This window comes from Symphalangus syndactylus, chromosome 10 (assembly GCF_028878055.3).
Source record: "Symphalangus syndactylus isolate Jambi chromosome 10, NHGRI_mSymSyn1-v2.1_pri, whole genome shotgun sequence".
NCBI lineage: Eukaryota > Metazoa > Chordata > Mammalia > Primates > Hylobatidae > Symphalangus > Symphalangus syndactylus.
The window spans coordinates 51,246,653-51,262,936 of NC_072432.2; the positions used below are offsets into that span (position 1 = coordinate 51,246,653).

General features: G+C 38.5%; 1 protein-coding gene across 15 annotated transcripts in view; it reads right to left on the minus strand.

The window, feature by feature from the left end:
* PTPN13 (protein tyrosine phosphatase non-receptor type 13) overlaps positions 1–16,284 on the minus strand; it is a 220,208-nt gene that overhangs the window by 14,267 nt on the left and 189,657 nt on the right. For all 15 annotated transcript variants that reach the window (XM_055297064.2, XM_055297076.2, XM_055297071.2 and 12 more), the window contains 3 exons: positions 16,115–16,203; positions 4,154–4,209; positions 1,555–1,658 (listed from right to left, as the gene is read on the minus strand). In XM_055297064.2, the coding sequence (XP_055153039.2) occupies positions 1,555–1,658; positions 4,154–4,209; positions 16,115–16,203 (249 nt within the window). The remainder of the gene's footprint in view (positions 1–1,554; positions 1,659–4,153; positions 4,210–16,114; positions 16,204–16,284) is intronic.

Below are 16,284 nucleotides of genomic sequence, written 5' to 3' on the forward strand. Positions count from 1 at the left end.
ACACATATCAACAGTCTATCCAAGTCAAGAAAGTGTTAATTAAACTTCCTTCCTTCCTTCCCTTCCCTTCCTTCCTTCCTTCCTCCCTCCCTCCCTGCTTTCTTCCCTTCTCTCCTTCTCTCTCCCTCTTTCTTTCTGACAGGCTCTCACTCTATCACCCAGGCTGGAGTGCAGTGACACAATCTCGGCTCATTGCAACCTCTGCCTCCTGGGTTCAAGCGATTCTCCTGTCTCAGCCTCCAGAGTAGCTGGGATCACAAGTGCCTGCCACCATGACCAGCTAATTTTTGTATTTTTAGAAGAGACGAGGTTTTGCCTGTTGGTCAGGCTGGCTGAACTCCTGACCTCAGGTGATCAGCCTGCTTCGGCCTCCCAAAGTGCTAGGGTTATAGGTGTGGGCCAGCACGCCCAGCCTAAGCTGTTAATTTCTTAAAAAAAGAAAAAAAAAAAACGAAGACTTTGCTTTGAATGACAAAACCATGTTCTTTCATTATAGTGACACTTCCTCATATAAAGTAAGACGAATGAAACACTGGATAGAATTTCATTTCTCTATTGGCCCAGTAATAAAATGAAAAGGCAGTAATAGTGAAACAGACCAATTGATTCCTGATCATAAAAGATGAGGCTGGGATTCTAGGATAATAATAATTCTGGCCAGGTGCGGTGTGGCTCACGCCTGTAATCCCAGCACTTTGGGAGGCCGAGGTGGGTGGATTGCCTGAGCTCAGGAGTTAGAGACCAGCCTGGCCAACATGGTGAAACCCCATCTCTACTAAAAATAGAAAAAATTGCCAGGCGTGGTGGCGTGCACCTGTAATCCCAGCTACTTGGAAGGCTGAGGCAGAATAATTGCTTGAATTCAGGAGATGGAGGTTGCAGTGAGCCAAGATTGTGCCACTGTATTCTCCAGCCTGGGTGACGGAGCGAGACTGTCTCCAAAAAAAAAAAAAAGTGCCCCTTGACTTCTCCTTCCAGAATGGCAAAATTATGGCTTCATATTTCCACTTAAAGTATGTATACATTTATTTGCATGTTTTACTCCAAGCCACTGAGAATTTTAGAATATAACTGTGCAAATATCTGGTAATATAAACCAATGTTGATTTTTGTCTACATGATTTAACTTTATGTTTAAAAGCAAATAACGTGACTGGGTGCGGTGGCTCATGCCTGTAATCCCAGCACTTTGGGAAGCTAAGGTGGGTGGATCATCTGAGGTCAGGAGTTCCAGACCAGCCTGGCCAACACGGTGAAACCCCGTCTCTACTAAAAACACAAAAATTAGCTGGGCATGGTGGCGCCCGCCTGTAATCCCAGCTACTCGAGAGGCTGAGGCAGGAGAACTGCTTGAACTGGGGAGGTGGAGGTTGTAGTGAGCCGAGATTGCCCCACTGGACTCACAGCCTCCGTCTCAAAGAAAGAAAGAAAGAAAAGCAAATAATGTATACATATGGTAAAACAGCATATCCATATAGTCTGAAAATCACTTAAAAACAACTTATTTTTCCAATTCATTATTTTTGAGGAAAATACTATCATTAAAATTCTTGCCTTTATCAGAATCTTCATGGTTTGTTCTCTCTATTGGCAACTCATCACTTCCCCATGTTATTTCATCACCATCAGTCTTCTTTTCTTGTGACTTCTGAATTAAGCTATGAAAACAAAACACATTTGTAACCTTTTCTTCATTTTTGTACTCAAATTAAACATTATGGCCCTGTATGATTTTCTCTACAATTATTACAGTATTTTAAAATAGAATGTCTAAGAAAACAAAACCACAATTCTTAAAATTTATTGGTAGATGTAAACAACTGAGATGTAGAATGGTTTAATACAGTTTTAAAATTTATCCTTGGACAGATCCCGTCTTTGAACTTTAGAGTGAAGGAGTTCATTTGAGGATGGAGAAGGTGGTGGTTTTATTTCTGTCCTTCAACATGGATGAGTGATTACAATTGTATTGGCATATAGCTCTTTCTCCTTCTTTTCAGCAGCTGCCCACTATTGCAAAATATGAACGTATCTTAATTTATTTAAAGAATTCTCTATTGATGGGTATAGTCTTTTGCTACAACAGGAGGAGGCCAGAAGGACACTCCTGTGTCTGGGCATTCACTTAATGTGACGAAACTCAGTACAAGTTCTCAATATTTTGGGAGTGCATTACAGATGCCCTCTTTGGTAAGATAGATGGCTAGGAAAGAGAAACTAGGTAGGAGAACGGTGTTTAGTGTTAAGGTGAAGTGAAAAAGGATTACGTAAAAGCCTGAATACATTTTTAAGTTTCTGATATTCAGGGGGAACAAAGCAGAGTACTTTCATCTGATGACATTAGTATACACCAGGACATGGACTAATGCTCCCAAAATGTCAACAGGGCAGCCATTACGCTGCTTTTATGACAGATGTTTCCCCCTGTTCTAACTCACTGTGGGTGACAACACTTATTTTGCTGGGTTAAAAAGCTCTACATCCATGAAATGTCTGGGAAAGCTTCACTAGAGAGTTCTCCCCTTGTGTGACAATGTTCCTGCTCATTCCTCTCATCAAACAAGGCAATTTTGTGAGCTTCAGTGGGAAATTACTAGGAATCCATCTTAGAGTCCTTAATTCGCTCCTTCTGACTTTTTGTACCTCAATCTCAAAAAATCTGTAAAGGGCATGCATTTTTCTTCAGTTAATATAAAAAAGACTGCATTGATATGGTTAAATTTGCAGGACCTTTAGTTTTTTAGGGATTAACTAAATGGCTGGTATCATCACCTACAAAAGTGTGCTAAACTTGATGGAGCTTATGTTAATAAAGTTTGTATTTTATATTTTTATCTTTTAACTCTATTTTTTCATGAACTTTCTGAAGTCCCCTCATAGATAAAAAACCTTTCCCTCGGGCCGGGCGCGGTGGCTCACGCTTGTAATCCCAGCACTTTGGGAGGCCGAGGCGGGTGGATCACGAGGTCAGGAGATCGAGACCACAGTGAAACCCCGTCTCTACTAAAAATACAAAAAAAATTAGCCGGGCGTGGTGGCGGGCGCCTGTAGTCCCAGCTACTCGGAGAGGCTGAGGCAGGAGAATGGCGTGAACCCGGGAGGCGGAGCTTGCAGTGAGCCGAGATCGGGCCACTGCACTCCAGCCTGGGTGATAGAGCAAGACTCCGTCTCAAAAAAAAAACAAACAAACAAACAAAAAAAAAACAAAAAAAAAACCTTTCCCTCATATATATTTTTGTAAAAAAAGACCTTACTTTATAATTAGAAATTGTTTAAAACATATTTTTGTGGGTTTTAAAAAACTTTCTTACTTTTTTTGGTTTCATTTTCTCATGAAAAATTTAAAAATTTTTAAAGTATAGAAAAATATAGAAACTGAAAAATAAATGACCTATAACTCAATAGGAGATGACAGTCACTATCATGATTGTTGGCACATTTCCATTTAGGTCACACTTTCATTCATTTTTTCCCATGGTTAAGAGAATATTGCTTTCTTGAAGCAATGGTATAATAAACACATTTTCACATGTCACTAGAACCTCCTGGTAACAAAATTTTTAGAACTTTTTTCTTTTTTTTTTTTTTGAGACAGAGTCTTGCTCTGTTGCTCAGCCTGGAGTGCAGTGGCGCGATCTTGGCTCACTGTAACATCCACCTCCTGGGTTCCAGCAATTCTCCTGCCTCAGCCTCCTGAGTAGCTGGGATTACACGCACGTGTCACCACACCCAGCTAATTTTTATATTTTTAGTAGAGGCGGGGTTTCACCATGTTGGCCAGGCTGGTCTCCAACTCCTGGCCTCAAGTGATCTGACCATCTCAGCCACCCAAAGTGCTGGGATTACAGGCATGAGACACCATGACTGGGTTCTTGTATTTTTAGTAGAGAATGGGGTTTCACCATGTTGGCCAGGCTAGTCTTGAACTCCTGACCTCAAGTGATCCGCCCGCCTCAGCCTCCCAAAGCACTGGGATTACAGGCATGAGCCATCACACCTGGCCCGAAAATTTTAAAAATTCTTAATATTCAACCATAGTTTCATAATTTACTCAACAATGCTTACTTTATACTGGAAAACAAATAGAAATCTTCAGAGCATTTATAGATAGATAGATGAAGCATTATGGATACTTTGAAAATTATTTTCTTACCTTTCACTTTTTACTTTTTCTTCACAATATTCTTCACAGCCATTCATTTTGGTAGCCTACAATAAAAATAAATAAGAATCAAATCAGCCCACTGTAACAAAAAAAATCGCATACTATTTTTTTCCTGTTAGTTATTTCCTATATTTACTGTTATTGCTCATCCTTATATTACAAAGACACATATGACATTCAATTAATACACTCCAAACAGTGGCTGAGGCATCAGTGGCCCAACAGTCTTTGCTGCTCCCACTTAGGTATCTTCACACTCATCTTGGCTTTTCATCTTTTTTAAAGAGATGGAGTCTGCTGTCTGGGCTAGAGTCCAGTGGTACAATCATGACTCACTGTAACCTCAAACTCTTGGGCTCAAGCAGTCCTCCCCCTTCAGCCTCCTGAGTAGCTAGGGACCACAGGTGCATGCCACCATGCCCAGCTAATTAAAATTTTTTTTTTTTTTTTCTGTAGAGATGGGATCTCACTATGTTGCCCAGGCTGGTCTTAAACTCCTAGGCTTGAGCTACTCTCCTGCCTCAGCGTCCCAAAGTGTTGAGATTACAGGTGTGAGCCACTGAAGCCAGCCTGGCCTTCATTTCTTATATTAAAAATATTAATAGGAAAGAGTTAAAGACGAAAAAAGATGAAAATGTGAATTAATGATTATTTAGATATGCACATTTGGTATATGCTTTTCTACTTCAATTTTAAAATCTAAAAAAAGCTTCAAGAAAATCTTAGTAGTTTCAAATATGTTAAATTATAATATATTGCCCCTTTATCATTAAAGATTAATCAACTCATACTTTAACTGAGTATGGTGTATTTCAGAGATCCAAATACTGCAGCAGGAGCAGTTTGCTACAATTAGAAAGAGATGCCAAATTGTATTATTTTTCCTACTATACTTTTAAGTTCTAGGGTACATGTGCACAACATGCAGGTTTGTTACGTAGGTATACATGTGCCTTGTTGGTTTGCTGTACCCATCAACTCATCATTTACATTAGGTATTTCTCCTAATGCTATCCTTCCCCCAGCCCGCCACCCCCCAACAGGCCCTGGTGTGTGACATTTCCTGCCCTGTGTCCATGTGTTCTCATTGTTCAACTCCCACCTATGAGTGAGAACATGTAGTGTTTGGTTTTCTGTCCTTGTGATAGTTTGCTTAGAATGATGGTTTCCAGCTTCATCCATGTCTGTGCAAAGGACATGAACTCATCCTGTTTTATGGCTGCATAGTATTCCACAGTGTTTATGTGCCACATTTTCTTTATTCAGTCTATCATTGATGGACATTTGGGTTGGTTTCATGTCTTTGCTATTGTGAACAGTGCTGCAATAAACATGCATGTGCATGTGTCTTTATGGTAATGTGATTTATAATCCTTTGGGTATATGCCCAGTAATGTGATCACTGGGTCAAATGGTATTTCTAGTTCTAGATCCTTGAGGAATTGCCACACTGTCTTTCACAAAGGTTGAACTACTTTACGCTCCCACCAACAGTGTAAAAGCGTTCCTTTTTCTCCACAACCTCTCTAGCATCTGTTGTCTCCTGACTTTTTAATGACTGCCATTCTAACGGGTGTGAGATGGTATCTCATTGTGGTTTTGATTTGCATGTCTCTGATGACCAGTGATGATGAGCATTTTTTCATGTCTGTTGGCTGCATAAATGTCTTCTTTTGAGAAGTGTCTGTTCATATCCTTTTTCCACTTTTTGATGGAATTGTTTTTTTCTTGTAAATTTGTTTAAGTTATTTGTAGATTCAGGATATTAGTCCTTTGTCAGATGGGTAGATTGCAAAAGTTTTCTCCCATTCTGTAGGTTGCCTGTTCACTCTAATGATAGTTTCTTTTGCCGTGCAGAAGCTCTTTAATTAGATCCCATTTGTCAATTTTGGCTTTTGTTGCCATTGCTTTTGTTGTTTTAATCATGAAGTCTTTGCCCATGCCTATGTCCTGAATGGTAATGCCTAGGTTTTCTTCTAGGGTTTTTATGGTGTTAGGTATTACATTTAAGTCTTTAATCCATCTTGAGTTAATTTTTGTATATGGTGTAAGGAAGGGATACAGTTTCAGCTTTCTACATATGGCTAGCCAGTTTTCCCAGCACCATTTATTAAATAGGGAATCCTTTCCCCATTGCTTGTTTTTGTCAGGTTTGTCAAAGATCAGATGGTTGTAGATGGGTAGTATTATTTCTAAGGCCTCTGTTCTGTTCCATCGGTCTATATATCTGTTTTGGTACCAGTACCATGCTGTTTTGGTTACTGTAGCCTTGTAGTATAGTTTGAAGTCAGGTAGTGTGATGCCTCCAGCTTTGTTCTTTTTGCTTAGGATTGTCTTCACTATGAGGGCTCTTTTTGGGTTCCATATGAACTTTAAAGTAGTTTTTTCCAATTCTGGGAATAAAGTCAGTGGTAGCTTGATGGGGATAGCATTGAATCTATAAATTACCTTGGGCAGTATGGCCATTTTCATGACATTGATTCTTCCTATCCATGAGCATGTAATGTTCTTCCATTTGTTTGTGTCCTCTTTTATTTTGTTGAGCAGTGGTTTGTAGTTCTGCTTGAAGAGGTCCTTTACATCCCTTGTAAGTTGGATTCGTAAGTATTTTATTTTCTTTGTAGTAATTGTGAATGGGAGTTCACGCATGATTTGGCTCTCTGTCTACTGTTGGTGTATATGAATGCTTGTGATTTTTGCACATTGATTTTGTATCCTGAGACTTTGCTGAAGTTGCTTATCAGCTTAAGGAGATTTTGAGATGATGAGAATTTCTAAATATACAATCATGTCATCTGCAAAGAGACAATTTGACTTCTTCTTTTCCTAATTGAACACCCTTTATTTCTTTCTCTCGCCTGATTGCCCTAGCCAGAACTTCCAATACTGTGTTGAATAGGAGTGGTGAGAGAGGTCATCCTTGTCTTGTGCCGATTTTCAAAGGGAATGCTTCCAGCTTTTGCCCATTCAGTATGATATTGGCTGTGGGTTTGTCATAAATAGCATTTATTATTTTGAGGTAGGTTCCATTGATACCTAGTTTATTGAGAGTTTTTAGTATGAAGGGCTGCTCAATTTTGTTGAAGGCCTTTTCTGCATCTATTGAGATAATCATGTGGCTTTTGTTGTTGGTTCTCTTTATGTGATGGATTATGTTTATTGATTTGCATATGTTGAACCAGCCTTGCATCCCAGGGATGAAGCTGACTTGATCATGGTGGATAAGCTTTTTGATGTGCTGCTGGATTCGGTTTGCCAGTATTTTATTGAGGATTTTCGCATCAATATTCACCAGGGATATTGGCTTAAAATTCCTATTTTTTTGTTGTGTCTCTGCCAAGCTTTGGTGTCAGGATGATGCTAGCCTCATGAAATGAGTTAGGGAGGATTCCATCTTTTTCTATTGATTGGAATAGTTTCAGAAGGAATGGTACCAGCTCCTCTTTGTACCTCTGGTAGAATTCAACTGTAAATCCATCTGGTCCTGGACTCTTTTTTGTTGGTAGGCTATTAATTATTGCCTCAATTTCAGAGCCTGTTATTGGTCTATTCAGAGATTCAACTTCTTCCTGGTTTAGTCTTGGGAGGGTGTATGTGTCCAGGAATTTATCAATTTCTTCTAGATTTTCTAGTTTATTTGCATAGAGGTGTTTATGGTGTTCTCTGATGGCAGTTTGTATTTCTGTGGGATTGGTGGTGATATCCCCTTTATCATTTTTTTATTGTGTCTATTTGATTTTTTTCTCTTTTCTTCATTAGTCTTGCTAGCAGTCTATTTTGTTGATCTTTTAAAAAAACTAGCTCCTGGATTCATTGATTTTTTAAAGGTTTTTTTGTGTCTCTATCTCCTTCAGTTCCGCTCTGATCTTAGTTATTTCTTGCCTTCTGCTAGCTTTTGAATGTGGTTGCTCTTGCTTCTCTAGTTCTTTTCATTGTGATGTTAGGGTGTCAATTTTAGATCTTTCCTGCTTTCTCTTGTGGGCATTTAGTGCTACAAATTTCCCTCTACACACTGCTTTAAATGTGTCCCAGAGATTCTGGTATGTTGTGTCTTTGTTCTCATTGGTTTCAAAGAACATCTTTATTTCTGCCTTCATTTTGTTATTTACCCAGTAGTGAATCAGGAGCAGGTTGTTCAGTTTCCATGTAGTTGTGTGGTTTTGAGTGAGTTTATTAATCCTGAGTTCTAATTTGATTGCACTGTGGTCTGAGGGACAGTTTGTTATAATTTCTGTTCTTTTACATTTGCTGAGTAGTGTTTTACTTCCAATTATGTGGTCAATTTTAGAATAAGTGTGATGTGGTGCTGAGAAGAATGTATATTCTGTTGATTTGGGGTGGAGAGTTCTGTAAATATCTATTATGTACACTTGGTACAGAGCTGAGTTCAAGTCCTGGATATCCCTGTTAACCTTCTGTCTTGTTGACCTGTCTAATATTGACAGTGGGGTGTTAAAGTCTCCCATTATTATTGTGTAGGAGTCCAAGTCTCTTTGTAGGTCTCTAAAGACTTGCTTCATGAATCTGGGTGCTCCTGTATTGGGTGCATATATATTTAGGATAGTTAGTTCTTCTTGTTGAATTGATCCCTTTACCATTATGTAGTGGCCTTGTCTTTTTTGATCTTTGTTGGTTTAAAGTCTGTTTTATCAGAGACTAGGATTGCAACCTCTGCCTTTGTTTTCCATTTGCTTGGTAGATCTTCCTCCATCCCTTTATTTTGAGCCTATGTGTTTCTCTGCGTGTGAGGTGGTTCTCCTGAATACAGCACACTGATGGGTCTTGACTCTTTATCCAATTTGCCAGTCTGTGTCTTTTAATTGGGGCATTTAGCCCATACATATTTAAGGTTAATATTGTTATGTGTGAATTTGATCCTGTCATTATGATGTTAGCTGGTGATTTTGCCTGTTAATTGATGCAGTTTCTTTACAGAGTCAATAGTCTTTACCACTTGGCATGTTTTTGCAGTGGCTGGTACTGGTTGTTCCTTTCCATGTTTAGTGCTTCCTTCAGGAGCTCTTGTTAGGCAGGCCTGGTGGTGACAAAAACTGTCAGCATTTGCTTGTCTGCAAAGGATTTTATTTCTTCTTCACTTACGAAGCTTAGTTTGGCTGGATATGAGATTCTGAGTTGAAAATTCTTTTCTTTAAGAATGTTGAATATTGGCCTCCACTCTCTTCTGGCTTGTAGGGTTTCTGCTGAGAGATCGCTGTTATTCTGATGGGCTTCTCTTTGTGAGTAACCTGACCTTTCTCTCTGGCTGCCCTTAACATTTTTTCCTTCATTTCACCCTTGGTGAATCTGACAATTATGTGTCTTGGGGTTGCTCTTCTCAAGGAGTATCTTTGTGGTGTTCTCTGTATTTCCTGAATTTGAATGTTGGCCTGCCTTGCTAGGTTAGCAAAGTTCTGCTAGATAATATCCTGCAGAGTGTTTTCTAACTTGGTTCCATTCTCCCTGTCCTTTCCAGTATACCAATCAAATGTAGATTTGGTCTTTTCACATAGTCCCATATTTCTAGGAGTGTTTGTTCATTTCTTTTCATTCTTTTTTCTCTAATCTTGTCTTCTTGCTTTATTTCATTAATTTGATCTTCAATCACTGATATCCTTTCTTCTACTTGATCAAATCGGCGACTGAAGCTTGCGCATGTGTCACGAAGTTCTCGTGCTGTGGTTTTCAGCTTCATCAGGTCATTTAAGGTCTTCTCTACACTGTTTAGTCTACTTAGCCATTCATCTAACCTTTTTTTCAAGGTTTTTAGCTTTCTTGCGATGTGTTAGAACATGCTCCTTTTGCTTGGAAAAGTTTGTTATTACTGACCTTCTGAAGCCTATTTCTGTCAACTCGTCAAACTCATTCTCTGTCCAGTTTTGTTCCCTTGCTGGCAAGGAGCTGTGATCCTTTGGAGGAGAAGAGGCGCTCTGGTTTTTGGAATTTTCTGCTTTTCTGCTCTGGTTTCTCCCCATCTTTGTGGTTTTATCTATCTTTGGTCTTAGATGTTGGTGGCCTATAGATAGGGTTTTGGTATGGATGTCCTTTTTGTTGATGCTGATGCTATTCCTTTCTGTTTGTTAGTTTCCCTTCTAACAGTCCCCTCAGCTGCAGGTCTGTTGGAGTTTGCTGGAGGTCCACTCCAGCCAGTTTGCCTGGGTATCACCAGCGGAGGCTGCAGAAGAGCAAATATTGGTGCCTGATCCTTCCTCTGGAAGCTTCGTCCCAGGGGGGCACCCGCCTGTTTGAGGTGTCTGTCGGCCCCTACTGGGAGGTGTCTCCCAGTCAGGCTACATGGGAATTAGGGACCCGCTTGAGGAGGCAGTCTGTCCGTTCTCAGAGTTCGAACGCCATGCTGGGAGAACTATTGCTCTCTTCAGAGCTGTCAGACAGGGACATTTAAGTCTGGAGAAGCTGTTTGCTTCCTTTTGTTCTGCTCTGCCCTGCCGCCAGAGGTGAAATCTAGAGAGGCAGTAGGCCTTGCTGAGTTGCAGTGGGCTCTGCCCTGTTCGAGCTTCCTGGCCACTTTGTTTACACTGTGAGCTACTCAAGCCTCAGCAATGGTGGATGCCCTGCACCAGTCAAGCTGCAGTGTCCCAGGTTGATCTCAGACTGCTGCGCTGGCAGTGAGCAAGGCTCCATGGGCATGGGACTCGCCGAGCCAGACATGGGAGGGTATCTCCTGGTCTGCTGGTTGCCGGGACTGTGGGAAAAGCAGTGTTTGGTCAGGGGTGTACCATTTCTCCAGGTAGTCTGTCACAGCTTTGCTTGGCTAGGAAAGGGAAATCCCCCGACCCCTTGTGCTTCCCGTGTGAGGCGATGCCCCACCCTGCTTCAGCTTGCCCTCCGTAGGCTGCACCCACTGTCCAACGAGTCCCATTGAGATGAACCAGGCACCTCAGTTGGAAATGCAGAAATCACCCGTCTTCTGCATCGATCTCATTGGGAGTGGCAGACTGGAGCTGTTCCTATTTGGCCATTTTGGAGGCGACCATCTCCAAATTGTATTCTTAAATGGTCAGTAAATTATGCAATTGAATCTTTATCAGGACAAATTTTCTTAACAAATAGGAAATTCCCTTGAAGGCCCTGAATTATCTGGCCCCTGTCTACTTTTATAATCTCCCCTTTACCCAGCAGGCTTCAAATTCATGGGTCTTTTAGTTCTTCAAAATCACTCATTTCTTCCTACCACAAAGCCCTTCTGATGGTGAATTCTTACTAAAAAATTCAACATTGTGTCTTCTCCTCCTGAAGATGTTTTCTATACACCCAATCTAAAGCAGGTTTCCTTGGTTATTCTTTGTGTGTGTGTGTGTGTGTGTGGCACTTAAAAACAACAAATAAACTTCACAGACCTTAACACAACTTGTAATTACATATTTATTCGTGTGTTTGATTTTTTTTCCTTTCCTCTCCATCATTAAGCTCTACCAAGGCAGGAATCATGTCGATCTGTTCACCACTGTGTGCCCACATACACTTATGTCTGCGATATAGGTTATTTAATCCATTTAATAAAAATGACACCTGTAATATGACCTTTCAGTTACAGACCTTATAAAGTTAAAAAGTACCATAATTAAATTACCCCATAATTTCAATTTAGTTGATGTAAATGTAGAACTTCTACAGTAGAAGAAAAAAGGTTTTAATCCACTGTCAACTAAAAGGAAACTCATCTCTTTTGAGAAGCTGCTCATTTTAGTCTGGATTAAAATTTTTTTCCAACTAAAGTCATTTGGATTTCTTATTCCCCATTACAATCCTGGTCTAAGAATATAGTATGTGTATAATGATTTTAGAAAGTACAAAGCCTTTTATAAGAGTCAAGTGCTGTTATATATATGAAAATTTTAATAATAGAATTATTAAATGAAAATGGTGATGTAAAGCTCAATTAGAAATAAGTTACAGTGGGGCAACCTGCTTGGGTCCCCTTCCACACTGTGGAAGCTTTGTTCTTTTGCCCTTCACAATAAATCTTGCTGTTGCTAAAAAAAAAAAAAAAAAAAAAAAAAAAAAAGAAATAAGCTACAGTGATACCTGTATTAATCAATTACCACTATTTTTGTAAAGTTCACTTGTGTATGGGGGAGGGTTGGGTTAAGAAGATTGGCCTTCAGTTTCTTGTCACTATGGACTGAAGGACCTTTGGAAGACGAGGCAGCTGTGGTACTGCCTCACTGAATATATTTAATATTTTTTTTTATCATGGTCATCCCCTTTGAAGGTTATTTTACAATCCTAGTGCTCAAGGAATCCAGATCCAGCAACTTGAGAGTATAGGAGATATCTCCTGGATCTAGGACGAACTACCTAATTTGTAGTGCCAGGAGCCACATGCAAATAAGAGATCTCTTGTTAAAAACTTATTAAGAACTTCAAGTTGGTGATAGCACAGCACTATAGCATATTAGAAGTAGGAGGCTCTTACAAGCACAGGGTTCTGTGTGATTGCACTGGTTGAATGCCCATAAAGCCAGTCCTGAGATCCAACCAGTCAAGCAGGATTATCCTCAGGTGATGGAGAGTCACTAAAAGTTTTTGCCTTGTTTTTGCTTAAGAAATTAAAAACACTATATAAGAAGAATATGTTTGAAGAAATTAAAACCATTAAAAAATAACCAGAATTAGAAAGCATATTGATCCATTTCAGTGGCAAGAGATGTGGAAAGATCAAATTCCTTGGCATGGCATGTAAGTCACTTCATGAACTAATACCTTGCCTATCTTTTTAGGTTTAGCTTTCAAGACACCCTGTGATACCCTACTCACAATGACTTAGTGTCCTGAATGTTCCAGGCTCATCTATGCCTTCATTCCTCTGCTAAAGCAGCTCCACGGTATGTATGGAATGCTCTTTCCTAGCTTAACTATCAAATACCTTTAAGATGCTAATTCTTTAGAAAGCTTTAATAACTTTATCCACCTACTCCTGTGTAGCCCCTACCATTTCCCCCATTCTTTGTAGGTCCCACTGAACTCCATATAAACATTTAACAGAATATGTTTCTATAGCTTTTTAAAAATTACATTTACTTATTTACATGTGTACTTCTCTCAAGTTGACTACTAGACTGGACAAGCAAATTTAGGACAGAAACCCTAACACCTCTTCTTACCCTATTATCCCCAGCAAAATTAGTCAGATGAGTTCAATAGCTGAATGGTTTTGAAACTGTAGACAACAATTTATAGTAATGTATACGATTAGCATTCATTCTTTCATTCTTAAATAAGACACAGCCATTGACCTAAAGTACTTCACTAAGAGGTACAAAAGAGTACAGACAATTACAATACTGAATGAGAAATACAATGAATGTATAAATAGCTATCAGAGGTATAATCTTTCTTCTATAAGAAGATATTCCTATACTTTTGTAATACCAGTGGTTAGCATCTTAACTTTTGGCACATGATAAAACTTCTAAAGTTACAGAATATACTGTTAGAACCAATTCAGTAAATAATATACAATTTGTTTAGGGTGATTTCAAGCACTTACAAAAGATTATTATCAGAAGTTCTAAATAATTCTTAAAACTAGCCAGTTCTAAAATGTAGGTAATATTCTAGAAATACAAGATGAAACAGAAAACTTTTCCAGAATACTAGCTTGGGTCTTCTTTCCAGCTAGGGGAGATTAGTCATATTTGCAAATTTTAAATTTGTCTGCTTATGAATATAATTGTCATAGTGATTTAAATGTGTTTCTAGAATTAGATACAAATAAAATTTTTAAATGTTTTAATGTAAGATCCCTGTTACTCCTTTCCTAAATTTGTTCCCTCACTTTCTTTGCTTTGTTTACCATTATTTAAAACAGATTCTAAAGCAGAAGCCCCATTTATTCAGGAAGCACTAATTTAATATACCTAGCCCAAAATGTATTCTCAATGCATGTATTTGCAGGATCTATCTGTACTTCAGTGGCAAGACAATTATATAGTTCCTAATAATTTGTTTCCTCTTATTGATAAATAAGAAATCTAAAATTCATTAACAGATGGCCAATTTAATAAATTATGATATAACCTTACAATAAAATAATAGGAAGCCTTTAAAAAGTATGAGGCAAATTTATACATCTCACATGGAAAGAGGGTAATGATTAATTTGTTAAGTGAAAACCAAATTCAGAACCATGTGATAAAATGTATATTAAAAAATTATGTATATATACAAATATTTATGTTTTCATATGCACAGTGGAAAGGTAGAAATCAAAATTTTTAACAATAGCTACCTCAGATGAATAAGATCAATATGTTTTTAAAAAGGGACTTTTTTTTGTTTTTTTGAGACAGAATCTTGCTCTTGTTGCCCGGGCTGGAGGGCAATGGTGTGATTTCAGCTCACCGCAACCTCCACCTCCTAGGTTCAAGCAATTCTCCTGCCTCAGCCTCCTGAGTAGCTGGGATTACAGGCATGCATCACCTTGCCTGGCTAATTTTGTATTTTTAGTAGAGATGGGGTTTCTCCACGTTGGCCAGGCTGGTCTTGAACTCTCAACCTCAGGTGATCCACCTACCTTGGCCTCCCAGAGTGCTGGGATTACAGGCGTGAGCCATCATGCCCGGCTGGGACTTATAGTTTTGAAGATTCTGTTGGAAACTTTTTTACAATAAGGATGTAATATTTTCATAATGAAAATAATAAAAAAAGATAACTTGAAATAAGTTTTCTGCCATAAAACAGTCATAGCTCAGTATAAATAAGAATCTATATTAATAAGCTTTCCTTACTTTTTTAAAAGAAAAAGTATGTGACATGACTTTTTTTTTTTTGAGACTGAGTCTCGCTCCATTGCCCAGGCTGGAGTGCAATGGCATGATCTCCGCTCACTGCAACCTCTGCCTCCTGGGTTCAAGTGATTCTCCTGCCTCAGCCTCCTGACGGGCTGGGAATACAGGCACATGCCACCACATCTGGCTAATTTTTTATATTTTTGGCAGAGACAGGGTTCACCATGTTGGCCAGGCTGGTCTTGAACTCCTGACCTCAAGTGATCTGCCCTCCTCGGCCTTCCAAAAGTGCTGGGATTACCGCCATGAGCCAACGCACCCAGCCTACATCACATTTCTGAAATGGCAATTAAAGATTTTTATTTTCTTAGTTAAAAGACATTACAACATACATTTTAAGGGGCATTTTAATGTTACTATTAAATATTAATAAAAATGTGATAAAGTCATGACTTAAAATGTTCAGAAAATCTTTTCTAGAGCCTATTTTACTAATTATTAATATTCTGATTATATGAAAGAGCATCTTAAGAAAAACCACTAGCGAATGCCATATTTTGAGATATCTAATATTTGTATGATTATTCTTGTAGCTTGAGAAATACATACTTATCAGCCATAAGCTTCCTTGTATATATACACATTATTTGTAAATATTTAATGAACAGTCATGTATGTATGAGATTGTGTGTAAGTATAAGCATGCATGATAACTAGTGTAAGAATGTTCAAACCAGCACAGTTTTGGTAATTTTGAAGATATGAAGTAGGAAGACTAAGAAGGATAATGAGGAGAATTATCCCAGAATATTAAGCAAGGTCAGATTTGTATATATAGGGTGATGCTGAGTTTGAAGAACCTTAAATATAATTTATCTACTATTTCATGCTTTTCCTTAGCCTAATATCCCAGAAGATCCTAAGTTTTAAGGTTTTAAAGAATAATTTAGTAAGTTTAGCATTACATTTTTGAAAACTAATTTTTTTTTCTATTTTTTTTAATTTGAGAAAATTTGTGTAATGATTCTTTCACTACGATAGGATGACATTTTAATGTAACACATGAAATTAATCTCCGTTTTCCGCCTAAATTTAATCTTTGAGTAAAACAGGAAATAATCTCTGATTATTTCACCTTCTGGGTTAAACCCATAATTCTAACAAGCTGTCATATCCTAGGTTGTTTAGATATTATTGTTACCTCAGTAAAATACTCAGGTAAAGGTGAACAACCGCAGTCTGTATCTTCTGTTCTCTCTTCTGATAACTTCCCATTCATCTTTAATGTACCTGAGAGAGGAATATACAGGCCAAGAGGAATTTATAAAACTGTTGAGGAGGTAGCAAAGTTTTCATTTGCCTGCAAAAGAA